The 27,379-nt window shown below is 35.7% G+C and overlaps 1 protein-coding gene across 1 annotated transcript in view; it reads left to right on the top strand.

Annotated features, from left to right (window-relative positions):
* The window catches only part of MYOF (myoferlin), a 67,662-nt gene that overhangs the window by 22,328 nt on the left and 17,955 nt on the right, over positions 1 to 27,379 (top strand). Inside the window, 23 exon segments of the mRNA XM_086616828.1 lie at positions 784 to 910; positions 2,165 to 2,268; positions 3,196 to 3,264; positions 3,382 to 3,425; positions 3,844 to 3,926; positions 6,245 to 6,283; positions 8,789 to 8,913; positions 9,376 to 9,492; positions 9,856 to 10,033; positions 10,697 to 10,821; positions 11,332 to 11,438; positions 13,678 to 13,870; positions 14,912 to 15,067; positions 16,073 to 16,154; positions 16,157 to 16,202; positions 18,151 to 18,209; positions 18,212 to 18,314; positions 20,073 to 20,187; positions 20,304 to 20,409; positions 22,406 to 22,548; positions 22,843 to 23,016; positions 24,181 to 24,292; positions 25,830 to 25,907. Coding sequence (XP_086472954.1) covers positions 784 to 910; positions 2,165 to 2,268; positions 3,196 to 3,264; positions 3,382 to 3,425; positions 3,844 to 3,926; positions 6,245 to 6,283; positions 8,789 to 8,913; positions 9,376 to 9,492; positions 9,856 to 10,033; positions 10,697 to 10,821; positions 11,332 to 11,438; positions 13,678 to 13,870; positions 14,912 to 15,067; positions 16,073 to 16,154; positions 16,157 to 16,202; positions 18,151 to 18,209; positions 18,212 to 18,314; positions 20,073 to 20,187; positions 20,304 to 20,409; positions 22,406 to 22,548; positions 22,843 to 23,016; positions 24,181 to 24,292; positions 25,830 to 25,907 — 2,485 coding nt within the window.

Raw genomic sequence — 27,379 nt, 5'->3', positions numbered from 1 at the left:
TCCAAGTATTTGCCATGTGAAAAATCAGACCCATCAGTAATTGTAAGTTAAGCATGAATAGTTTGATCTATGTGAAAGCAGTAGGTAGCAATCTAATCCTCACCTGTCCAGATGAAAACAGGCCCTTTTCTGTGTCACATTTTTCTCCCTTGACCATTGTCTGTAGTTTAAGTTGTGCTATTCTTCCTGCCTGACATTTTTGCATGCTGTTAGTTGAATATAATATGGTCTCCAGAACTATGGAAGATCTCCTTCTTGAGCCATATAACTCTTCCCTTCTACTGTCTTCATGATTCTTGAAATCACAAGGGTATATCTAGTTATTTGTAGTGAAATTTTTATTTCCTATTTATTTTTTAAAGGAGGAAGCAGTTAAGTTCTGGTAAATTGTATCAGAGTTGTATGCGTCTTCTAATTGCAATAAGATGGCTTACCACAATATTCATCTTGACTTGAGTGTGAAAATTGCATGAATTGGCATTGCATGAGTGCCAAAATCGTCATCATCGTCATCATGTGATGATGATGATTTTAAAAAGTGTGTTTATAATAGGCTCCTGCAATTGAGTACTTTAGAGATAAAAACGTAAGTAAAATAGTTAGGGTAGAATTAATTTTTGTGGTTTGATGTTTTGATAAAATCTCATTCTTTACAATGAAACTGACAATAGTCTTCTATCCGAAGAGTATTGTGAGCATCAGTTCAGCTAATCACCTTAATTCTGTACATTACTCTGTCTTTCTTATATATCAGCTATTATGTACCATGGTGTCTCCTAACAGGTTGAAAAAAGAGAAAGAGATAATGAAAGCGATGATGTGGAGAGCAATCTGTTATTACCTGCTGGAATTGCACTACGATGGGTCACTTTCCTTCTCAAAATCTACAGAGCTGAGGACATTCCGCAAAGTACTAGCTTCTTACTGCTTGTCCATTGATGTGTTTGATTACCATTAGAAATAGTTGTGTTAGCTGTTCAGAAATATTCCTTGAACTTAAAACATCTTGAGTGTTTTACATTGTTACTTGAGCCAATAGTTCTGTAATGGCTTAAGTAGCCCATTTAAAGTCCTTTGGTAATGCTCAATAAGTCTACTTAATTCTCGTAATGGGTAATTTAATGATTTGGCCATTAGATTAGTAATGTTCATCTGTTGCTGAGTGGGCCACACAGCTTCAGGTAGTGGGAAAAGGTCGTCTTCATTAGCCCTTCTCCAATCGCAGAAGTTACACGCAAGTAACTAACATTCAGGTACAGTTGATCTGCAGATAAGCTGGATGTTCTGTGCATGTCTAGCTCAAGTATGCAGTGCATGCGTCAACTTCCTGTTGTATCCCAGTCTCTGCCCACTTTCAGGAGGTTATCAGGCAGCCTGATAACCCGCAGCCCTCTTTTCCAAGGCCATTTAGATCCTAAGTAGGTAAGTAGTACTGCTGATGGCCCCTTGCACCTTCCTCTTCCAAGCAATCCTCCTCTTCATAGGAGCTCATAGCTGCAGCTATTTTACAATGGGGGAAAGGCGACGGGACTGCTGAAATCAGTCAGCTGCTGCCGTGATGGCCAATGCAGTCTGTATTGCCAGCAACCTGCTCCTGAGTGGCCACGGGAAATGAGTAACTAGGAACTGGCTGTATCCCAGAAAGCTGCATGCAGTTTGTGGGCTGTAAACTGTGCACCATAAGCTTAAATAAACAGCCTTGGAGGGCAGGGGAGCCTGTAGGCAGTTCGACCTTGGTTTGTTTTGTGAGATTTTACTTGTGTCAACCCTATATTGCTGAGACAAAGGCTATTTCTCTCATTATATGCCATATGTGTTTTCTGATAGAATATAGGTGGCTTTTTATCCCTTCTTAGTATGGTACATGCATAATGTTTTTCAAATACAACTATGCCTCTAAATTCAGGAGCGCATTAGCACTCCTTATGATGTTTCAAAAATTTATATTCTTGAAATTGGTCCTAAGCCTAAATTCTCAATTTTTACTAGCAACACTATTCAGAATTTTGTTTATCATATGAGACTTTACCCTACCTAGATCTGTAAACTGGTTGATTTAGATGGGATTGCTGTAGGCAATTTATTATTTAGGCTGAATAAATAAATAAAATAAAATAATAATTCAAAAGCATAAACCTTAATTACTTCTTTGACACCTCTCTAGTGGATGATGCTTTTGCACAGACTGTCAAGGAAATATTTGGAGGAGAAGCAGACAAGAAAAACCTGGTAGATCCATATGTAGAAGTTTCTTTTGCTGGGAAAAAGGTAATTTAGTAAATATCTGAATCTTCACATTCTAATTGTAGTCCTGCCATTATAAATTTTTAAGTTGACTGAAATTATGGAAATAAAAAAGCATTAGCCTTCGAGTTCACATCATAAAATAAGGACAAACTACAAGGTACAGTAGAATGGGTGTACAGCTGATGACTAATAAAAAGAATGTATGACTAAATGCTAGGAACTGATGCATGCTAGATTGCTTGCCTATCCTTTGTTCCTGATCACTCTTTGTATCTGAAGGTGCAGATCTTTCTGGACAGGTTAACAGCATTTGTGCATTTTATTATTAATGTGTTCCTTAGAATACCAAGTTTGAGCTGAAGCACAATTGCACAACCTATATTCATGGCTAGCCAATCTTTTTTTCTTTTTTTTTAAGAAGAAAAACGTCAGTCCTTTATTATGTTGTATAGTCAGTTTGTCACTCCCAGTAAACGTGAAGGATCTTCAGCAGACATGACTAGCAAATAATATAACCTCTCCCATAGAGTATATTCTTCATCTGCTCTAAAATCTGCATAAACCAAGCTGGAATCAAGTCATTCCTTCATCTCATTTCTCTGCTGTAAGAGAAGAGATCAGTCCTAGTACGAAAGCACATTAAATTGTAGCTAGTGGAAATAGCAAGCTTTTTTCCTGTAGGGTAACTCCTGTCTTAGCTTTAAATACTATTTCAAAATGTCCTTTTCTCTCCAATAGTCATTAATGTTGCATATGCAGATTGGTTTAGCAGTATTTACCAACTGAAAACTAATGCCTCATTGCAGCATAAACCACTCAGGATTCATCATTAGCTACTACCCCTCATCTTACCAAACAAAATATGATTTATCCTAAGTTATAGCTTGTATATGCTTTTTTTATCTGTTTTATCTTTGATGTCTACATAGTTGATTTTATTTTTTGCAGGTTTGCACAAATATAATTGAGAAAAATGCTAATCCAGAGTGGAATCAAATTATTTATCTTCAAATCAAGGTCAGGGTTTTTTTTCTTGTTTCTCTAGAAAACAGCCATCCTTTTGGAACTCAGGGCATTAACATTACAGAGGTGAAATAAGTAATGGGCTATTTTATTTTAATTGCTTTTTTTCAGTTTCCCTCGATGTGTGAGAAAATAAAACTTGCAATTGTTGACTGGTGAGTTATGAATTTAATCAAAGCACTAGACAAGGTTAATTATATTAAGTGAAGAAAAGTCTGGTTCTATAGATGTCAGGTATATTTACATTTTATGACAGTATTTAAGTAAGTGTTTAAGTATCTTCATTTATGGTTTCTTTACAAGAGACTTGATTAATGTAACATGGGAGTATTGTTAATTTTGTGCAGTAAGCACTGAGCACTGTCACTGTTTAGGTGATAGTGTAGAAGTCAGGTGACTTCTTCATGATACAGCTCACTTTTATATCTAGCCATTACTATCTGCGTTAGAAATACTTAAACATTTCAGATGACATAAAATGTATGTGCACCATATTTAGTCACTGGTAGCTTGTTCTGCGTAGAATGACCAGCATTATATTTAAATAAAAACTTTCTTTTTTTCTTTTTGTAGGGATCGTCTTACAAAAAATGATGTAGTAGGAACAACGTATTTAAGTCTCTCAAAAATTGCTTCTTCTGGAGGAGAAGTTGAAGGTAATTGATTGAGCAGTATGTAACTTACTATCTTCTCTTGTGTTATGAGGAATAGGAAGGATCAGTGTTCTAAGAAAGTATGTTTTCCTATAGTGCCTCAATTCTGTGGCAACAAGATTATCTGTTTCTGGAATTTTCAAAACAATGCTCCTAGAAAACATAGTGTGGGCCTTCTCTAATATTAAAATTTTAATGTTTAAACCACATCATCATGGTAATAGCAGTAACTAATTCAAAATTCAGTGTTCTGTTATATATATATATATATAAAGTTAATATTATAAAAAGTTATATAGATATATGGATATAAATTTATATGTAAAGATAAATTTGTGAGTATTTTCCAAAATTCAGAAAACTACGTGATATCTCAGTCTATCATGAGTAAGATATGCAAATTTACTAAGATACTTAATAAGACATTTAATTTAAAAACATCTAGAGTCACTGTTTCAGAATCACTACTTCTTTGGGCACTAGCAGACAAGACTTCTTTTGCCACTGTATAAGTGTGTCTGTTCTTTCTCTGGGTAGAGAACCTAAAAGCTGGAGAATGTTCCTGAGTAACTTCCTTAGTAGTTAGCCTACAGGAACTATGTAGAACCATCTGCTCATTTCCTATATACTACTAGACTGCTTTCAGATGCCGGGGGAACTTGGATCGATCACTAGCTTACTAGAAATGGGCATTGCATCTCATTACATGAGTGCTCCGAATTACTACTTAGTAATCCTTATGTTAGAGGCTTCAGTGAAGGACGATTTTAATTGCAATGCTGTAATCGCAGACAATTAACCTACATGCTTCAATCAGTATAGATGGCTGGATTATGTCATTTTATGTAATTTCATAAAAACTGAAAAACAAAACTGATTAACTGCAAGAAAAAAATCAGTTAGACAGGATATGAAGTTCCTAATGTGTTGTCCCCATTAGACAATACTTTTGTAGTAAAACTGTTCTTAAAAATATTGTAAGAAATGGGTTTTTTTGTGTCAAGATTTTGGGAAATATTAAACAAAAAAATCCTGTTACATTTATGTTCTAATAGAACGTTGTGATTATTCATTATTTCTTTACGATCTGTATCTATAATCTCCTCTTCTTTTTATAGCAAGATCTTTGATACAATTGAGCTGGCTCCATGACAAAGATTCTGTGTTAATCTGCCAGAAAAAAATGTTTTATCTTTTTAATGAACAAAGTATGACATATTAGTTGTCTGTACAGAATTGTAAAGTTCATGGCTAAACAGGCTTAACGTTTATTTATCAGACTATCTACCCTAGGTTGAAAGACACTGGCTCAAAACCATTTCCACCACTGCCACAATAAGAATCTAAATTACATTTTTTCTGTTGTGTTTATAAAATCTATATGATATGTACTTGTTGTTTGAGACAGACCAGTTTGTCCTTAAGTTGGTAGATGTGTCAGGAGTTTAAAAACAAAACTCGTGGCTCCAATCCTGTAGTAACTTGAGCAAGTATTTATCTTATTGGATGGAACTGTATTTTCAGTCACGTAACTTCAAGCTTATAACCCAGTCCTTTTAGAAGTACTGCTGTTGAACTAAGACTTTGTGCAAACATTCTTTCCATATATCCCACGCACAACCAGAGGCAAAAGAAAGGGTTACAGAAAAAGACAGTGGGAAATCCAAGACAGGAGGGCTGGGCTGTTGGGGAAGATTCAGCTCTGGTGAGATCACTTGCATTACCCACGTTAGTGTGTCACTTGAACTGCTGCTGAGTCACAACTCATTTATACTTCAAACTCAGGCACTCAGTAACTGAGAAAATCTTATTTGGCGTCTCTCTACTGAGGTACTGACATTGGAATAGCCATTTCCATGTAAAAGCACAGATTATCTTCCCTTGAGGTCAATGCCATGTCCTGAAGCCTGTTCTTGCTTCTAAAGGATTGGGAAACTGAACTAATCTATGGTTTTCAGTAAATGAAGATATCCTAATGGGCCCTGAAATGTAGTAGTTTTCTTAAATGTTCTTAAGATTTTAAAATCATTTTTTAAATAAAATTTTATTTTGTGAGGAGGAGGACCATACAAAGCTGAAACACAAACTTCAAAAGAATGTATTTTGTCAGCTACTTGCCTTTTTTTTTTTTTTTTCATTGGAATTTATACAGGAAAAGTAATTCCTTCATATTTTAATCAGGAAGCAAAATTCTAGCCCACATGAACTTTATTTTTTCTCAGGCCTTCAAATTTATTTTAAAAGCAGATTGCTTTGTGATGTATTTTTTTTTAAATACTATTGTCACTTGTCATGTAACTTCTTCTCTTTTCATAATATAGAATTTTCATCTTCGGGAACAGGGGCTTCATCATATGAAGGTTTATATCTTTGTCTGTTACTGATTTTGCTTTCCATTGCCCAAACTGAGAAGTATTACCTAAGAAAACCCATCATCTTAACAAATATTTTTTAATAGTTACTTGTCTAAAAGACTTCATCATTATGATTAAAGAATATCAAGCATAAATAACTGTATAAACAGTTTTGGCACTGGAACTGGTTTGAAAATATTTCTGTTTGGCTGGTGCTTCAAGGTGTATTTTAGAGTTGAGTATGCAGTTGCTTCAGTTGTAAGTGCTCTAACAATGGCTTGTAATTTTTAACTTAGCTATGAGATTGCAACTATATTTGCAGCTGCAGAGCCCTGCAGAAGTAAATAACCACCTAAAATAATTAATGGCTGTTTTGCTTATGCTTAGCTAGCTATATAAATAAAGTCTGAAAAATGAAATCTCATTCTGTTAAAACCTGGAGAGACAGCTTTTTACATAACTTTCTAGGTTGACATCCAGTTTTGAAAGACTTTGTGGTGAATATTTGTATAGTGAGAAATAAATACAATTAGAGTGCAGTTGAAAGCTAACAAACATTCATCTGCACAAATACATCATTTACTATATTTCTTAATAAAGTAATATTGTTAAAGGCTGAAATAATTTTTCAGAATCGCTTTTTGTTATACATAATCATCAGCCTTCTAAATGTGAGCAGTTGAATTTTAGATGTAAACAAATAAAAAGAAAAATATTCTTTTAATTCCAGGATTGGGAGGGGGCTGGGTTATTTTGGTTTGGTTTGAGTTTATATTTAGATTCTGTTTATTAGCATCAATAAGTAGTGGATGAATAAATTCAGCACAGATGTATTCCTTCAATCTAGTCACATTGAGATCTGATGTGAGCAGTTCAGTGTTAGAGTTTTTAAAAGATTGGGCGGTACTCCAACAAGAGTAAATTATTTTTCATTCAAATTTTGATCCGTATCCGATTCAGATGTAAGGATGTGAAAGTACCCAAACACAAAATAGAGAACTGCAAATCTTTATTTTATATTTTTCAGATTTTAAAATGACTGTGTTGATAGGTATTTACATCAAGACATCACGTTCTTTTTTATTATCCATTTGTGTCACTCAGTAGTCACAGTGGCAAAGTCATACAAGCCGTAATCCTTTATTTTCACTTTATCGCAGCCATCCTTTCCTGTGATAAATGCATCCTTCTTTGTGCTGCAGATCACTCTAAGTAATATCTGTTGCAAGGTTTAGAACCCGATTATCATCTTTTTTTCATACCAGGATCATTCGATCAAAGACAAAAGCTAGGATAAAAGAAGGAAAAGGATATAGAACCTTTCCTGTTCACTCTAAAACTATGCAGTATTTTTCTGCATGTATGTTGCTTGTCTTGTTCTAATTGGCTTTGCACTAATCATCAAATTTATCAATCAATAGCCTTGGCATGTGTTTGTAACTGAAAGAACAATTAAAATTCCCTTAAGTATAGATGTAAATTGGCTCTAAAAAGAGCTTTTCAAAATCTCATTCATCTAATCAATTTGCAAGGCATGAATGCAAACCCAGAAGATAAAAGTAGTAATACAACTAAGGCTTCCCTATGTATATTTTTCTACTAAAAAACAGAACGCTGTTCAAAAATGGGAAGTTATGACAGTAAGCGTTAGCAATGGAAATACCTTTTCAAGTTCTTAGATATCTTAAATACCTGAAAATAAACAATAGCTTTGGTGTGCGGTTTCCTAGCTTAGCTATTAAAACTGACAAAAATATCTAAATCCTGTTGTTTTGTTTTTTTTTTTCTAGGTTAAGACATTGGGAAATTTTAAATTGTTAGTCATGGAATAAGAATAGTATAGAAATTAGAGTTTAATATCATCAGAATTAACTGAGTTTGCAGACTTTCAGTCTTGTATGAATTTTACCTTACTGAAAAGGGAGTTTGTGTGAAACAATGCACGGTAGCAGTGATGATTAGAGTTTGCAGTAATCTTGTTTTACCCTGAAGTATAAGCACAGAAAAATTATACTAGAAATTAGAAGAGTAGGATTAACTATGCTAAACAGTTGGGGTTTTTTCCGCTACAGTGTGCATCTTTTTTGTAGCTGTTTAGCTAGAACAATGGCCTGTGCATTTAAATGAATGCAAATGTTGTTTTACTCAGTTTCATTTATTTCTAGAAAGTATGTTTTCTGTTAACATAAGAGTGTGTTACTTTTTCACATAAATGAAAACCTGGTATTTGGAATGGGGCAGAATTTCTGTTTATTCTGTGAGTTTTTTACTGCATGAAGTAGTACCTAGTAAGTGTTATACAATAGAGGATGTTAGGAACAAGTACAGTTACTGGTATAATTACTTTAAATTCATATAGTATACCCAGAGAATAAAGTGTTCTTACTTTACTAATAACTAATACCTAACTAATACCTAACATTTGTTCTGCTGAGTGTGATAGTAATGTTAATTGTTTTTCTGGCTCTGAATGATAATTAACAAAGATATACTGATAATGTTTTCTGTTAGTAAACACTGGAGAAACTGAAGTTGGCTTTTTACCAACATTTGGGCCTTGTTACCTAAACTTTTATGGAAGTCCAAGAGAATACACTGGATTCCCAGATCCATATGATGAATTAAACTTAGGAAAGGTCAGTTTCTTTATTCATTGTCTTTAATAAAAGGATTAGTCCCAGTTGTTTTTAATCAATGAACAAATTCATGTTAATGGGGTTTTTGTTTGACATTACACTCCCTTTGGTGTTTCTTTTTTAATAATATTTTATATTTATGAATAATAAGTATGATAGTATTTTCCATTCTTATCTGGTTTTGTTTTGAAGGAGCAACAGTGTTTTTGATGATTTTCACCTTCTACATCTCTGCTTGCTTTTGTATTTCTTATTTCCTTGGTTTTGTAAATATATATTTTTCACTTCTAGTATCAATTAAAGCAAACTGCTTTATTTTATTTGTTCAAAAATGTACATCCATGCCTCTGCAGAAGTTTTGAGAACACTTCAGTGAAGCCAGAATCATGTACAGCTGAAGAAAGAGTATGCTACTTCAGGAGAAGTATATAAAATTGGAATAAATGTGTGATTATGTTACAGGGAGAAGGAGTTGCTTATAGAGGGAGAATTCTGGTTGAACTATCTACAATACTTGAAAGTAAACCTGTTAACAAAAAGTTAGAGATGATTCCTAATGATGACTTACTGGTTGTTGAGGTAAATCTTTGTTTTATTGTCAGTGTTGGTAATGGAGATGTGCTTTGGCTGGTTATTTTTTGAGAATGATCTAACTTAGTAAAATTGAAAGAATTGAGTTGAATCTTAATTAAAAGAGGTGGTAATTGATGGTGTGGCTACAAAAATGTCATAGCCTGATAGGATGAAATGTCAATTTGAAACATTTTTATAAGCTGAAATACAGTAATTTATTATACACACGTTATATCTTTTTGGTTGCTTCTCAGAAACTAGTAAAAATATTTAAATTATTATTTTCATTAAGAAATTGCTATTTTTTTCTGTAATTGTGGATCCTGCTTTACAAATACTGAAATACAACTAAAAAGGTTCTTCTTGTAGAAATACCAGCGCAGACGAAAGTTCTGCTTGGCTGCTGTGTTTCATTCAGCTACCATGCTGCAAGACACTGGTGAGCCTATCCAGTTTGAAGTTAGCATTGGTAACTATGGCAACAAGTTTGATACTACCTGTAAACCTTTGGCATCAACTACTCAGTACAGTCGTGCTGTTTTTGATGGTAAGGATGCTGCTGGTATGGGGATAAAATAATGTAAAAATCACTTTTCGAGGTCCTATTTTATAGCTTTGGAATGAGAGCCCTCACTGCACTAAAAATTTATTGAAAACATGATGGAAAAGAACATGTGGCTCTTCACAGCCTTTGAGATGAAGTTACATTTATGGGATACATGCTGCACAGACTACTGAGGTTATTAAAGACATTTTCACAGAATTCAGACATCTTTTGACCATGTACTAGATGTGCACAGGAAAATTGGCAAGAAAAAAAATCACATTATTTTACAGGTATCTAAAAACTAGGGATTAAATAGGGAAAATACCCTTTAAACGTCTGCCAGGTGTCTGGCAGCCTAGAAGAAAATACCCTAGCTAGATCACAAGAAAATATATTTTGGCTATAACTATTATTTTATTAACTGCAAACAGTAGGAGTTCTTTTTTTTCTGTCTATTAAATGAAGTAATCAGGTTTACTCTGGAAAGTACTTATTTGAATATTTTATTTCAGAGATACATTAATGTGCTGCCTACATTGATAAGATATGCATGTTCTTAATGAATTGCAGTACATAAATGAAATAAATAAAGCAACTTTTGCAGTGTACAGTATGTATTGCTGCCATTAATTCTAACTCTAACATACAAATGTTTCAAACCAGGTAATTATTATTACTACTTGCCATGGGCAAACACAAAGCCAGTTGTAACACTGACTTCATTTTGGGAGGACATAAGCCATAGATTAGACCCTGTGAATGTAATCCTAAACATGGCTGAAAGACTGGTAAGACACTTAAGATTTTTCTTTTGCTGATACGTTTTTCATTTTTACTTTTTTTCATTTAGAGGTGTAATAAAAAAGGGACATTTTGAGCAAATTATGGAACAGTTTTCTGATACTTTACCCTCCTTTTTTCCTACTCAAAATTAAACATAGCTCAGTGTAACAATTGGCACTGATGATCATAGGTCTGTATTCTGACAAGGCCTAACACACTCCTGCTTGAATCTGCAGGGGATTCCCACAAGAAGGAAGAGTCCTCCGTCTTGGCTAGGGGCACGTTAAGTCTGTAGAACTGTTACTTGCTCTGGAAGTTAGGTGCAGTATCATGTATTGTTAAATACAGCGAGAAAGAACATAGGAATAGTCCTGTTAAATATGAATCAAGTTTGAACGTTTGAGTCTTTTTTTATTTGGGCTTTATACATACAAATAAGATGTCTTAACTCATGTTGACCATAATACCACAGTGGAAGTTTCTAAGTGCAAATCCTTTTCTTTTAAATTCCTCAGCAATCCAACTTAGCCACCTTAAAATCAGGAATGCAGGCTAAAATTTCTGAAAACCAGTTAGCTGAGATGTGGTTGAAGCTGATTGATGAACTTACAGAAGATATAAGGTAAAAGTACCTTTTTTATCTCTTACGTTAGCATTCTAGGCCTGCTCAGAATCTTCGTTATTGCCTCTACTAAGTCAGAAAACAAATCCCAAGGACTACAAAACTGATTACCCCTATGAAATGACCTAAGAACTGGAATTCCAAAAGTCTCTGAAAGTAGTAAAACACCATGGATATCACCAATGAAGTCAACCATCTAGTTTTGTAATTCTCCTTTATCTTAGTCAATTAGTCACCTAGGAATAAAACAGCACCTCTTGAAAAAATCTAAGGCAGGACTGTTCTGAAAATGTGAAATTGTGGATCTTTGCTGCCTGTCTACCATCTTGCCTTCTTTAGAACTCCTCATGTACCTTTTGTTTACACGTTTCAATGTTATTTCTGAAACTGAAGAAGGAAGAAATTCTGTGATTTACTGGTAAGCCCAGAAAAAAAAAAAATTAAAAGCTATTTAGAGCTTAAAGGCCGTAAAGATGATATTTCGAATAAGCCTTTAGTCAACATGTCTGTATGTAGGGGAATGTTAAGAGAAGGCAATAGGAGTAAGTGTATTTGAAGGAGAATAAATTCTAAATAGAGAGGAAGGAATTGTATGAGAAAGACATTAAAAAAGGGAAATAAGAGGTGGAGAGAGACGCTTGAAAAATATTAAACAAGTGGGTGATGAAACAGGACAGGAAAAGGAAAGGGAAAATGAGACAACAGTTATTATCCATTAGAGGAAATAACAGAGAACATGAAATGAGAGAACAAATCCTTTAAGCTGTAGAACCAATATAAAAGTGAACGGAGGAAAAAGCAAACCGTGGAGATCAGCATACACTAGCAAAGAATTATATGATAGAAAGCTTATGTCAAAATATAAGCTAGTAACTTCATAGAATACTTGCTGTGATCTGGGAAAAAGCAGAGAGAAAGAACTGGCATACCTTAAGAAAGCAAAACGTGAAGGGCAAACTGTTGTCACATGGAGCCACCTAGTGAGTGTAGGAACTTCAGGTTTTATTATCGGTTACATCAACCTACCCTCCTGACACACATCTGCACTGTAATTAATTCAGTCTGTTATTTTATAAAATATATTATCACTCAACAGTTATGGAGCAATAGCACCTAGATATATCAACCAAATAAGCTTCTTGTTGTCCATAGAATACAATGCTCTTTACGGTTATTTTCAGCAAACTCATGAAACCCATGTCAAAGACATAACTGCCTGTGTTGAATGCACAGAACAATCTTCCTTGCCATGCTAAAGTTTACATGAGTTAGGGGTTTGAGAGAGTTTTCAGTGCACTATTTAAACTTTAAATGAGATGACTTTCTGGAAGTTCTGATCTGTTACTTTTGATTCATGTGTAAGTACTTGCACCCAGGGCAGGCAGCATTTGCATTCAGATTAGTAGAACTAATTAGAGTGGAAGGCACAGTCGTCAGTATCAAGGTCTTGCAGAATCAAAGCCCTTAGAAGTGCATGGTTTGTCATTATAAATTGGTCAGATACGAGTCAGTCTTTTCAAAATTGGCCGTGTCTTTGGAAATATTTTATTTCAAAGTATTTTAAAGACCTCTTAATGAACTCTTTAACAAAGAGAAATAGTCATTGGTCTTTGAAAAGCTGCCTTTTCCTCTAACCTTGCCCAACTCAAAAAAGCTTATTTTTCCTGGGCTTTACTGTGATGCTGTAGGGTTTCTTGGTTCCATTCAATCATTACTCTGCCCTCTGGTGACTCAGTAGTTCTGTGTCATGGATTTATTTTAGAGTTCTTCCATGTTTTGATGCAGAGGGTTAGATAACTCTAGTCATAGACACAAGTCATATTTGTATATTGAGTTTCTGAGAATTTACAGCTTTCAGTGAAGGAAAGGAACCTAATGTTGGTGTGAAGGCACTAATTTAATCTTTGAAATGTACATTCTGAGACAATAATTTTCTGATTTGAATATATAGGCAAATGGATTTTGCTTAGTTTGGTTAGCAGCAGCTGCATTAAAGCATACACCTTGAGCTGTTCCACATTGGTGCTTGTTATGTAAGCACAGCATTTCCCTTGCTTATTGTAAACACTTTGTCAGGTGGAAATCTCTGCAGAAGTAGATGCTATAACACTATTCCGGTGGTTTTCAATCACAGGAAATAATAGCACAAAATCTGTTGCCACCATATGCATGTCTGCATTTAGTGTGGCTAAATAAAATCCATTGAGATTATTAACCATAATAAATATTTTCTTTTCAGTAAACCATTTCCCCTCATAGAAGGCAAATCTAATATTACAGTCCTTGACACTCAGATAGAAAAACTGCGCCTCAAGTCTCTCAAACAGATTGGAGAAGCAGCAGCAAGGATGAGACATGAAGCTACTGACGTGAAAGCCACTCTGACAGAAATTGAGGATTGGTTGGACAAGTTACTGCAACTGAGTGAAGAGGTTGGTACTACACAATACCAGTGATTCAGTTAGTTTACAAATAGCTGCCTAATACAAACTCCTGTAATCTTGCTGATCAAGCAATGTCCACTCTCCTTAGAACAGTAATTTTAGATGCTGTGAAAGTAAACATGTTCCCCTCTGTAATGAGGATTTACTTAAACATAATGTTCTAGTTTGTTAGTTGTCCTCACCGAGAACATGTGATGGAAAGTAACCACTCTGTGATTTGTAAAACAGACTCTATTCTGTTTAAAGTGACAGTATTTTGTCCTTTCCTTTTTTCCAGAATTGCAAGTCACATTGCTGGTTCAGGGACTGCAGGATGTATGTTGTATTTCTGGAGTTGTTAGCCATAGTAATCAACTTCTAACAGAGTTAAAATGTGCTTGTTTATGTGGTTTTTAAATTTTCAGCAACATCTTAAGTTTTCGCCGCAGTTGTCTTGTAATTGGTTTTCGCAACATTGTAGAATTGTTTTATTTTTTCTCACTTCTCCTTTGAAAAGTTACTGATTTTTTTTTTAAAAAAGGAGCAGTTAATTTGGCAGACTTGCAGCTAGCATACAAAGGTGTGCACAAAGATGCAAAAGGATAGTAGGCCGTTTCTGTCTTCTGCTAGAAGTCTTATGATGATCCACCCTTAATGTGGAAGCATTACAAGCACGTAAATATGTAGCAGGTCAATCCAAAGCATTAGCATTTGGGATCAGTCACTACAGTCACCATAAAGGAACTGAGATACCAAATGTCTCTAAAAAAAATTGCAAAATATGTAGGAACTATTTTTTTAATAAAACTTACTTGCTTTTCAACAGTCTCAATGGTATTTTTAATTATTGTTTCAGAACTATATATTGCATTACTTGCAAAGTAAAACAATTGCCTCTGTTTATCATAAATTCACATTAATTACTGATTCTAAGTGATGAATCCTTTGACGTAAATCCTAATTTATGTTTCTCTTGTCTAAGCATTAGATGAGTTTAACATTCTAATAATTACCATTCTTAACTTTCTTTTCCCCACAAATAATCCACAGCCACAAAACAGTATGCCTGATGTAATCATATGGATGATCCGAGGAGAGCAAAGATTGGCGTATGCTCGTGTTCCTGCACATCAAGTGCTGTATTCCACAACAAGCCCTGAATCGTCTGGTAAATATTGTGGAAAGACTCAAACAATCTTCTTAAAGGTACTTTTCTTTTCCCCCTGCTGAAAAAGTAATTAACTCCCTAAACCGTGATGCCTTCTGACATGAGCATGAAATATGCAAACAAATTATGAACAATGAAATTATGAGGTGTCAAAACTGAGGACAGATTAGAAGCCAACTGCATATAGCTTCTTCAAAATATCACAGAAATTTTAATGTAAAGTTGATCATAAGCCAGTTAGAACCAGCATCAGCCCATAACTCTGAGGCTTTTCTGAAAGAGCTCAAAATTGTGATAGGACTTTTAAAGCGTTACTGGGGCTAGTGTTTTGGGGCTAGACATGAATGGAGACTTTCAGAGGGAATAATTAGTGGAAGTCAGAGAAGTTCCAAAAACCTCTCCAAAGTTTTGGATGGTTTTCTGCAAGTAGTACAGAGCATGTCTATGCTGAGAAGTACCCTAGTGTGTCTTTCTGCATTGTGTCTTACTCTTGAATAGGAATGCCTTTCTCCATTTAAGTTTATGTTGTCTTTAACTGGAATGAACTTAACCAGAAAAAAGGTAATCTGACTGTAGAACAATAGCATTTACACAGTTTGCCAATGTACTAGTAGTTATATTGATTAATACTTCAATGCCTCCTTCTCATGCATGTTATTATGCATTGCTTCGACATTTAATGAACCATTTTGACTAACCTCTGCGTTTCCAGACTCTCCTGATGAGAAACGTTGACATCGACGCTGAAGTTTTAAGTTATTGTCATAATTAAAAATTCATTGCTGGATGAAACTTGGGAGGGAATATACATGAACAGGGAAGATACTACTGTTACTGTGTTTGGTTTTTACATGCCCTAGGCAGGTACCATTTAAAGAATGTTTCCTTCCTGAACTATTTATTACTAGCTTTTTAGGAAATACAGTACAGGAAGAGATAAATAAATCATGTATTATTACTCAAACATGTTGTTGTATGTATTTTACTGAAAGCTACAATACCTGCATAACATAAGAGAGTAACTTTTTTTGTTCATGTGCCAGTACCCGCAGGACAAGATGAAAGATGTCAAAATGCCTGTGGAGTTGCGAGTTAACATTTGGCTTGGGCTGAGTGCAGTCGAAAAGAGTTTAATAGCTTTGCAGAGGGAACCTTCAGTGTTTTTTGCAGAATTGGTATGTCACATCTTGCTTTCTTACTATAAACTTGGACGCGAGTGTTAGGAATTCAGTGAATCTGAACTCTCCTAATTTATTTTGTTTGCATGCTGGGCAGAAAGGGAGAGTTAGTATTTATTATACTGATAATTTATTAACTGAAACAAGTAGACCTCATTCAGTGCAATTATGATCAAGCCCATTGTGCCTACAGATGAACTTCAGCAGTACAGATTCTGAAGTGGTTAATCAGGTAAAAATCTGGTTAACTCCAGTGAATTTCAAAGACATTTATTTTAGATTTTTATCAGTGTATTAGATTGGAATCTAGACCATTATGTTTTGGCATGTGAATAACCCGTTTATTTTAATTGCTTCTTCACTTTTACAAATGATACTTGGATACAAGTGTTTTGCTTATTCATGGTTCTTTTGTAGCAGTAGAAATGTACTGTTAACAGGAAAAGCTGGTCAAAACCAGTGATTTTGCTGACAAAAAGGCTTTAATAAGATAACATTTCAATGGTAAGAGATAACAAATTTGGAATAAAAATGTTTAAAATAGTCCTACAGCATATAATAGAAATTTTAAATTATAATGGTAAGCGGCAGGTGTCTTTTATATGCCCCATTACCTGATGGTACATATAATCCAATATCACTATAATTGCTAATGAAACAAGACGTTTTTACAGAGGCTTCTGTCACCATTGCACCTATGCTTAAAAATTTAGTTGTGCTGTAGTAGGTCATTTAAAATAGTCCATGGATGGTCAAAGCCATTATTTAAGTATAGAGTTTAAGAGGCTATGGAATATCTTTTTTTGCTCTTCCTACAGCAATCCAACAATTTTACAGGAATACAAGCAGAAAACAAGACCATCATAAACTATGAATAATCCTATTAGCATAAAGGGAAATAGAAATATACTATGTAAACTGGACTGACAGCAGAATCGTGCCCCTCGTACATTCCATGATAATACTATAATTTAGTTTTCATAGAATCTTAGAATGTTTTGAGTTGGAGGGGATCTCAAAGATCACCTACTTCCAACCCCCTTGCCATAGTCAGGGACACCTTCCCTTAGATCAGGTTGCTCAAAGCCTTATCCAGCCTAGAACACCTCCAGGGATGGGGCATCCACAACTTCTCTGGGCAATTTGTTCCAGTGCTTCACCACTCTCAATGTAAAATATTTCTTCCTTATATCTAATTGAAATCTCCCCTCTTTCATTTTAAAGCCATTGCCCCTTGTCCTGTCACTACAGGCCCTTGTCATAAGTCCTCTCCAGCTTTCTTGTAGGCCCCTTTAGGTACTGGAAGGCTGCTAGAAAGTCTTCCCAGATCCTTCTCTTCTCCAGGCTGAACAGCCCAAATCTCTCAGCCTGTCTTCATAGGAGAGGTGCTCCAGCCCCTCGGATCATCTTTGTGGCCCTCCTCTGGACACGCTCCAGCAGCTCCATGTCCTCTTGTGTTGGGGACTCCAGAGTTGAACACAGTATTCCAGGTGGGGTCTCACGAGAGCAGAGAAGAGGGGCAGAATCACCTCCCTTGGGCCATGTTAGAAAATGAGATACTACAACAGGAGGAGATTTGAGATGGAAAGAATGACAGGATCATGCTTTTAGGGAACAGAAGAAACTTGTTTGAGTAATGTAATGGAATTTTCTTTAACAAAGCCTTAATTGGAAGATGTTTGACTGTACTTGTAGAGAGGCATTAAATTGAGAAGATAGCATAGTTTAGCAGTGGAATCCTTGTTTACCAGGCAGCGTAAAGCAAATGAAAGAAAGAAATGACTGATATTGCGGAGTAATGTAGGAAGGGAGTACTTAATTTCAGAGACAGGAAACATATAGTAGAATGTTTCAGTTGTAACAGTTACATAAATCTCTTTTTTTCCCTCTTAAATGCTTTTCATTATTCCTAAAGTACTGATTTCCTTTCGTTCTTCTCAACAGTATGAAAATCAGGCTCTTCTTTTTGGAAAGTGGGGTACCTCAGGACTTGTTGGTCGCCACAGTTTTCCGATGTCACAGGAAAAATCAAACTGAAAAGAGAGTACTTTCTACCTCCAAAGGGCTGGGAGTGGGAAGGAGAATGGATGGTTGATCCTGAAAGAAGGTCAGATATTTTTTAATTTTATGTAGGTGGGAATAAAGGAGTTTAATCTCAGAGTATAGAGTAAAAGCTCCTCTCTCTATTTTCTTGCCTAAGAAGAGATTTAAACTGAACTTTCTATGACAGCAAAAGCCAGCCAATAGTCAAAGCTTGCTAATAACACTAAAATTAACATTACCTTTTTTTAAAAGTAAAATAAAACATAAAACAAAGAATGCATCCACTTCCTAGGAACCAGCTTACAGTTTAGAAGTGTCCATATGATGATGGGCATATTGGTTATATTCTCTGTGTCTCAGTGCCTCATCTTTAAAAAAGGGATAGTAATAGTTTTCCTTTCCAAGAAGCTACTGTGAGGATCACTTGTATTATATGCGAGGTTCTCAGATCCTGCTGTGATGGTTTCACACGAGACCCGTAGTTAGCTACATCTCCCATAGATAGAAACTTAACTCTGACATCCAGTACAATCTGCAGTTCATGTTGTATCAACACCATTTCTGCATTTCCATGGTCTTTCACATATAGTGGATTTTTTTGTGTGTGTGTTTATTTCACTAAATGTTGAGAAGGTCCACTGCGCTCATTAAACAGCTGTCACAGGCCATTTCTCAAACTCACTCAAGGCAGGTGTTGGTTTTCAGAGCCTAAGGTTGTGGTGCCATATGACAATTCCATCCCTGGCAGACCAAATTCATGAGATGTCAATCCTCCCCCCAGCTCTAGCAGGTTCAGTCTTGCTCTCAGAGATTTTCTACTCCTGAGCTGTGCCAGTTCAGCTATTTGTGCTGTCACGCTTTAAATCAGACTGGGTAAATTATTTGTTTCACAAACAAAAGCCAGCATGAGAAAGAGATTCTTTCTTTTTCTTAAAAGAAAAGATTCAGCCTTTTAAATTCTTGTGTTCTGATGGTAAAAAAAAGTACAGAACTGTTGCTATTGAAAAACTGTTCCGGAAAAATATGTGCTATTATTTGATCTATTTTAAAATCGTGTCAGTTTATACGTATGAATGGATGGACTTATCTTCATATTCATTGAATATTTTTATTTCAATGAATAGTCTGACACGAAGAAATGCAATAACAGACGTAGAGATATTTTCTCAGATAAAGCATGTTTATGCCTTGCATCTGCTTTTATTGGAAATAATCTGCATGGCTTTATTTGACCAGCAGATGGCATTTAGAACATACTTTAGTGCTTTCTGAATCAGCTAATCACAAGTGGAAATCAAGGCTATTTTGTCTGATTTAATGTTACTTCTTTTACTTGCAGGTTAGGAAGGATATTAGCCAACTGATTACTTGCCTTGCCAATAGCATAAAGGCGAACAAAATTAAGTACATTGCCAAATTTTTATGAATAGCTAGAATATAAAAATTAGAGGTACATGTAACTGTCTGGGTTTCCTACATTTAAATAGATGATATTTTTCTTTTCCAATAGGAAGTCTTGAAAGCAGGTCCTGAATAATGCAGCAGTTAAAACACTCCTGCTAGTCACTTATTCTTATGAGTAATGTTCCTCCTATTGCTTACTGCTACTGGAGGTGCTTCAGTTTTAGAAAGACATTCTAAGAAAATAAGTAACCTCATATAGATGATGGCTGCACTGTACCCTATTAATAAATAAAACATCACAAAGATAGACAATCCAGAATTCCAGCACGTGTGCACATTCCGTACATTGTTTCTATATATTCTCTGTAGCTAACTGAAATATTTTTGGTTTAGTATTGTATTTGCTTTGGACTTGCAGTTTGTTGACTGAAGCTGATGCTGGTCATACTGAGTTTACTGATGAAGTATATGAAAATGAGAGTCGCTATCCTGGAACGGAATGGAAAGTAGCTGAAGACAGTTACACAGATGTGGTGAGACTTATATTTTCACTGGATAAGTAAGGTTTAAGAGAAGGAATTCTAGGACTTGCTACACAGTGATTTCATCTATTAATGCACAAAACTGTTATGTTTTCCCTACATAAAAGAATGGAGAAAAAGCTCCACCGCCACATGAGTTTACGTGTCCTCTTGGATGGATGTGGGAAGACGATGCTTGGAAATCCGATTTAAATCGAGCAGTGGATGAGCACGGTAAGATTTACTGCTTATCTGCTGATTATTGGGCCAATCTGTCATAGTCTATACTGAACAAGGACACATGTCAAGACTGTAGCAATATCCGGAGCATGATAGTGGTTTGCCATGGAAGAATGTGAAGGAAATATTTGGCTAACAGTTGCTTAAGATAAAATGACACTGAGAAAGTGTTTGCTGTCTGCATCTGTTCTATTCCATTTTAATCACTGCTCCATCAAACTCACTGTTCTCATTGAGCCTTCCTTGGACCAAAAGGGACCAGTATTTTGAACAGTATATGTAATAAATGCATTTCAATGTGCCTACTAGAGAGAGAATCACATAATCTAAGAAGCTGTACATTGGTCTTACTAGCAGCAGCAGATGACAGTTTTGAGCCAAAAGCTTTGACAAATTAAAAAATGAAGGCTAATGCAAAGAACAATCTACTAACATGAGAGGTTCCATTTGGGAAAACTGTATGTACAAACAGTGTGCTTGGAAATAGAACCCATCCTTGTTTGAAATAAGTTTCAAAAACATTTTTCTCAAGTCCAGTGTTAATGCAGCCCAATGGTTAGGATCTGGCCTGTAAGATGTGGTTTAGTAGTAGTAATTGTGGTTTTTTGTTTAAAGAAGTGAGCAGCTTACATTGAGACATCAAGCCTCTGTAATTGCACCACGACTATGTGGCAAAGCCAGGTTTGGATCTATCTGGTAATTTAACTGGGAGCCTTTAGCCAGGGGAGGAGTCACCAAGCAATGCTAAAAGGTGAATCAGGAGGTCTGGGGACCAAAGAAGTCAAGAAGCTGTTTGTGTTGGTCACACACCACAGAAGTGTGTGAAGGATTCCTACATTGTTGAGAGCAAAATAACTTCACTGGATTTGTGTGGGAAACAGCGCCATGCAAAACTGATCAGGATGAAATCTTGACATTATGCAATTGGTTATTAGGCAATTCTGAAATGAAAAAGACTTCCAAGTCTTTCTGTGAAGAATCTGATGCTGCTAGACAGAGTTTTTTCAGATTAGATGTACCACTAACCTCATCAGGTTAGAGAATTCTAAGTGCATAGAGCCACCGTTTTTCCTGGATTTGCTTTGACTTTTATATGCTTGTTACTTACACTAAATTAAAACTGTTACCAGCTTAGAAAGTTGTGATATAAACAACTTTGTGAGACTATAATTTGGATTCTACAGAAATACGAACAAGCAGACAATCTCAAAGCAAAGTATTTAAGGAACACTGATTTGATGGTTTGAAAACAAAATTAATAATAAAAGCAAAAAAGATGGTCATAGAAGATTCTGGGAAGCCAGAATTTTGCAAAGCTATCATGAATTTTATTTTGTTCTAAAACAGCTGAAAACTCTCAATAGTTATTGCTTTTAAAGATATTTGAGTAGAAAAAAAAGATTTTATTTTCAAGAGTACTGATATCTGTCTTAACCAGAACTTCTGGTAGGAGTCTGCAATAACTTTTTAATGAGATCAATCTAATTAAAAGTCTGAGTCCTAGATATCCGGCAGCCAAGTTATAATATATAGAGCCAAAATACCAGTAACAGGTTTACCAATTCTTAAAGTTTTATGATCAGAGTTCAAATAGTTGGTGTTCCTTTAAAAGCCAAGCTGCTGCAGTTACAAGAGTATATAGGACATTCCACTCATTTAAAATTAAGGATGAGTTTTCCCTGTGAAGTATGAAAATGGTATCAATACACCTAAAATTTGAAAAAACAAGAATGCAAAGAAAAGAATTTAAAATTTATTGTGTATGTTTTAATGTTGAGATTATTATTGTCCTACATGCCATAACTTATCATCATAAAACATCATCAGTTGCCCCTAGCTTTTGAGCATTTAGGGTTTGCAATATTAAACTGTCTTGTGTGATTAAGCTTCATTCTCTGTAGGTACATAACTCTATTTCCATGCTTTTCTTCTTTGTATCTTGCTTGTGTTTCTGGAAATAGTTGATACCAACTAATCAATTCTGTTTTAGGATGGGAATATGGAATTACTATTCCTCCAGATGCTAAACCAAAGCATGGGTTTGCTGCAGAGAAAATGTACCATACACACCGACGACGAAGACTGGTGCGGAAGCGTAAGAGGGATCCAGCTCAAGCAATAACAGTAGGAAGGGTAAGTAGAAGAGAGATGCAGTCAGACTTGCACATTGTTAACAGTTTGAGTTTCTTTTTTAAAAAAAAAATCCACAAGAGATTACTCGTTTCCTGAATAAAGAAAAAATTAATACCAAACAAAAAAATCTAAAGCACCTTGTATGTTTTCATTATATTCTTTGTCTTTGTCTTTTTTGTAAATTGATGTTTCCAGCTTTGGTTACGAGGGGATTATTATGCCTGCCAGAGCAAGTACTGATTTTTTCATTACATTTATACAACACTGTGGATTACAAAGATGTGTGTCTTCCAGGGAACATCATCATATGAGGATCAAGAAGGATGGGAATACGCCTCCTTGATTGGCTGGAAATTTCACTGGAAACAACGCAGTTCTGATACTTTCCGTCGAAGACGATGGAGACGAAAAATGGCTCCCTCAGAGACGCATGGTGCAGCAGCTATCTTTAAACTTGAAGGTGCTTTGGTAAGGGACAGAGTATCAAAAAGTCGTTAAAGTTCAATCTGCTAATTTACAGTAAATACACAAGTATATCAGCTATTTTAGTCCCTGAATTGTTCGATGGATACATAACTGAGAAACTAATACAGTTTATGTTGTTTAAATTGTTTAAAGTCTGAACAGGACCATTAAAGTTAGAGACACTTGCATAACATGCTTATTACTTTATTTTTCAAGTTATTATTACGTAACGTGAGATTTAAAGCAAAGGGCCAAATTACTAGATGAGCCTTCTCTAAGTAAAGTGAAAAGATAGCTCAAGCTTTTCATGTACATAATTTAGATGTATTTAACATCAGCACAAGAAACAACAGGCACTGAAATAGCTGTCCCTGATTAATATTTGCATGTATAAACAATTAAACAGAAGAAAGGATAGCAAACTATTGGAGAAGCCAGAATGTCATACGTCACAAGTAGATCATCAGATGTAATTATTCCTCAAGTTTTCAGGTTAACACAGCTTCATAGATAAACTCTATTTATCAAAATACAAATTGGAGCAAATAATGTGAGAAGGCTACTTTGTTTTTCTAAAATAATTATTCTGAGTCTGATTGTATAGCGCTAACAAAAGTTTGCTTTTTTTCTTGGTTTGTTTCTCTTTTTTTGTACCAAATGTCGACCCACGATTCATCGGTAGCGTTTTCTTTCTCCACCTAATTTGGATCCACAAAGTTTAAAAAGTCCTGGTTTAGTTTCTCTTCTGACTATACTTCCTGGGGTATTGCTAGGATAAAACCTTAGAGCAGTTCTCTGCTACAGTGCAGTGCAGAAGACCTGCAACCTCTCCCTCATTAAGAGTTTAGTGCATCTCCAGAAATAAGACATTCTGGAAAGTAAGATGAAACCCCTCCATGGCAGGGGGTTTGGAACTACATCATCTTTGAGGTCCCTACCATTCTATGATTCTATGAAATGACTGGATCTGATTTCTGCATAGCTTCAATGGCAACAAGAAATGACCTTCAGACATGAGCGAACCATCTTCTAAAATGCATTTACTCAGGAAAGTAAATTCCTCCTTGTCCTGGAGGAGAGACTGGAACTCACACACAGTCCACTCTTATCAGGTTCCTTCTATGTTTGTAACTATGCAGTAACTTTTTTTTCTACGTATAACTTCAGGGAGCAGACACTAGTGTCGATGATGGAGAAGGGAAGAGTTCAGACAAAACCCAGGAGAAAGCTACAAAGGTGTTTGGTGCCAATACACCACTTGTTTCCTGCTACTTTGACAGTAGGTTCTTCAACGATTCCTTTCTTATAAATCATGTCTGTTTCTCTCTGGTCTCAAACAGAATTGTAATTATTTGTGGTTTACATCTAAGTTTACATTTACCTTCTGTTACAACTACTATCTGATCCTTGATTGGGCCCTATTTAGGCTACTAAAATTAGAATTAGTCATTTTGATATTTCAGTCCCCTGTCACACAGACATTTTTAAAACCTGTATGGGACAGGAATTCTAAAGCTAACTATTGCAGCACTTGAATTTTAGGCTGTCTTAAATGATGCATTTTTAGCATAGGGGCCCTCCATAACAATGCAGGGAGCTAAGCCAGCAGAGATGTCTGTGCAGTTAATTTTTTGCTGGTTTAGCTCACTTGGCTTTAAATGCCTTGGAATCACTGTAATGGGATTCACAAAAGCAGGGACACTGACATGGCATACCCCAGTGTTAGTAAATAGGAATAGAGGCCATCCACTCCAAAGACTCAAAATCCTTTTTGAGGATCTCTGACTGGAACACTTGTCTTTATTTGGACTCTACAGAACTTGATCTCCCTGTGGGGAATGGGTGCCTACATCTTAAGTCTTGTCCTTCAGAAGCTGAGAAAGATTATTGCTGTTTCTTTTAAATAACGACCACAGTAGGAGGAAAATGTCACCTTTTCCTGCCAGAGTTCAGAGGTTTCAGCTCGTTGAGGCTATGAGTGGCTCAGATTTTTCCAAGGGCTGAAAGGGTTAGAGCTGACATCTTTTAAAGAAAAGCTGCAGGAACTTAGCCACATGCTGTCCTGGGTTTGGGCCTCTCACGTCTTCCTTTTAAGCTATTCCACCTTGCATGCAGTGATTTTTTAAAATTTTTTTTTTAAATTTTCCAGCTAAAGGGACAGTGTTACAATTGGAATTGTTTTCTAGACCTAACAGCTAAAAATGTGAAACTCTCAGGTCCCTGCAAATGCTGTAATGAATATTTAAATTAAGCACAGGAATGTCCAGTTCTTGATCCTCTTTGGAGGAGCTGGATTAGATATAAGGAAGAAATTTTTTACATTGAGGGTGGTGAGGCAGTGGAACAGGTTGCCAGAGAAGTTGTGGATGCCCCATACCTGGAAGTGTTTAAGGCCAGGTTGGATGAGGCTTGGGCAACCTGGTGTAGTGGAGGATTTCTCTGCCCATGGCAGGGGGTTGGAACTAGATGATCTTTAAGGTCCCTTCCAACCCTAACCATTCTATGATTCTATGATTATCACACTGTTTCAAACAGAAATTTTTGAATAGAAGGATTTTTAGATGATCATATGGTGAAAAAAAGCCTAATAGCATTAGTGGGTATCTTTTATTTCTGATTTGTGTTCAAACAAATGTTCTCAGGTGCTAGCTCGTTGATATTAGTACACTTGTCACTAGGAAAGAAAAGCTGAAATGTTACTACAGTGCTTGTGCTTGAGTTAAACGTGTAAAGCATTTTTATAAACTCAAAATATCTTCATTACAGAAAAGAAGCCTGTGTAATGCAGTTGAACTTTTTTTATTTATTTCATACAGGAGTATATACTTACCATCTTCGCTGTTACGTCTACCAGGCAAGAAATCTCATGGCTTTAGACAAAGACAGTTTTTCAGGTATGGAAAAATCCTGCTAATCCTGGCTGCAGAAAAATCACTTTTGCAATGAACTAGGAACTTGATTTAGCTATAGAATATCTTAAATCCTTACATTCTGTGCACAGGTCCCAGCTACTGAAACTATGCCATCAAGGAAGTCTCAGCTTCTTTACGTATGATCCAGATTTGGTTAGTATTGCCCCAGGAGCTGCCAAAAAAGAAGTGCTCTGAATGTGCAGCACCTGCTGCTGCCAGTGAATTCTCAGTGAGGGAATGGGAATTCAAATAATGTCTGAATTTCCCATGGCAAATCCCTTCCCTAGCTTCTCCTTCTAACCAAAGCCTACATACAGTTTCTAGAGCTGTCCTGTAGGAAGCTTGCACAAAAGCAAGAATGAAGAAAGCTGGATGGCTGTTATGTCACCAAGTGCCTCTCAGTATTCAGTATTTTACATGTTATTGCTGAGATGAACTTGTAAAAAACTACACCGTGCCTTACTAATAAGCATGGCTTTCATTTCTTTATACAAGTGTACCTGTTGCCCTTTTATTTCCAGCTCTTAGGTATTCCAGCAATGTTGCATCCATTTGGCATCTTTGTAGTCAGGCTAATTCAATACTCAGGTTACCAAGTATTTAATTTTTGCTAATTAGAATTATAATTCCACTGGGAAGTCAGAGAGCAAATTGAAATTAGATCCTGTAAGGACTATGACTTTATACTTCCTTTTAAAAAGTTCAGACAAAGATAAAGATGAAATGGGCATGTTAGAATTTTCTTTACCCAGCAACCTGCATTTGCATCTTTCTTTTTCTCCCTGTTTTAATTAAAAATTGAATAAGTATAATGCATTTGTTAATTTGTTACAGAAGAGCTATAGATATTTAGTGTTGTTTTCTGAAATGAGGGGGGTTTTGTACAGCTGCCTCTGTGTATTTGGTCTTATTTCAATATGCTGCACTTAAAAGCAATACAAAGAAAGAATAATAATACCTCTAATTTGCATACATAGAATTCAAGATAGGTACCTCAGATGCAGTCACACATGAACTAGCACATCTACATTTTATTTTCCTCTAAAACTAGTTTGAAGAGTTAGCCAAATTCTGTAAAACTCTGAATTAGATACCTAGACAGAAGCTGTTGAAACTGACCTAGAGATAACCTTTAAAATAGCCTCTAGTCCTTAGTAATTGCCAATTTGTACAGGAAATGTTAATGACCATCATCAGATGCCTTCTACAGAGCTCTTGAAGATTTAAAGACCTGCCAAACACTGGGCCTAGACCACTTTAATCATTCAGCTGTTTCACAAAAAGAGGTTACTATAAATAAGGATGTTTGAAATCAAAGCTTGATCTGAGCAATGTAGCCTGGGAGAATTTGATGTTTGGCAACTAGTCAAAACTAGAATGATTTCTTTGTATTATTTATGAGGCTGCATGGTTGTGTATCAATGGAGACAACAAAATAAGAGCTTCTACAGACA

The sequence above is a fragment of the Tauraco erythrolophus genome, chromosome 9 (assembly GCF_009769465.1).
Source record: "Tauraco erythrolophus isolate bTauEry1 chromosome 9, bTauEry1.pri, whole genome shotgun sequence".
NCBI lineage: Eukaryota > Metazoa > Chordata > Aves > Musophagiformes > Musophagidae > Tauraco > Tauraco erythrolophus.
Note: the sequence above shows the minus strand (reverse complement) of the source record. Positions and strands in the feature narration are given on the sequence as shown.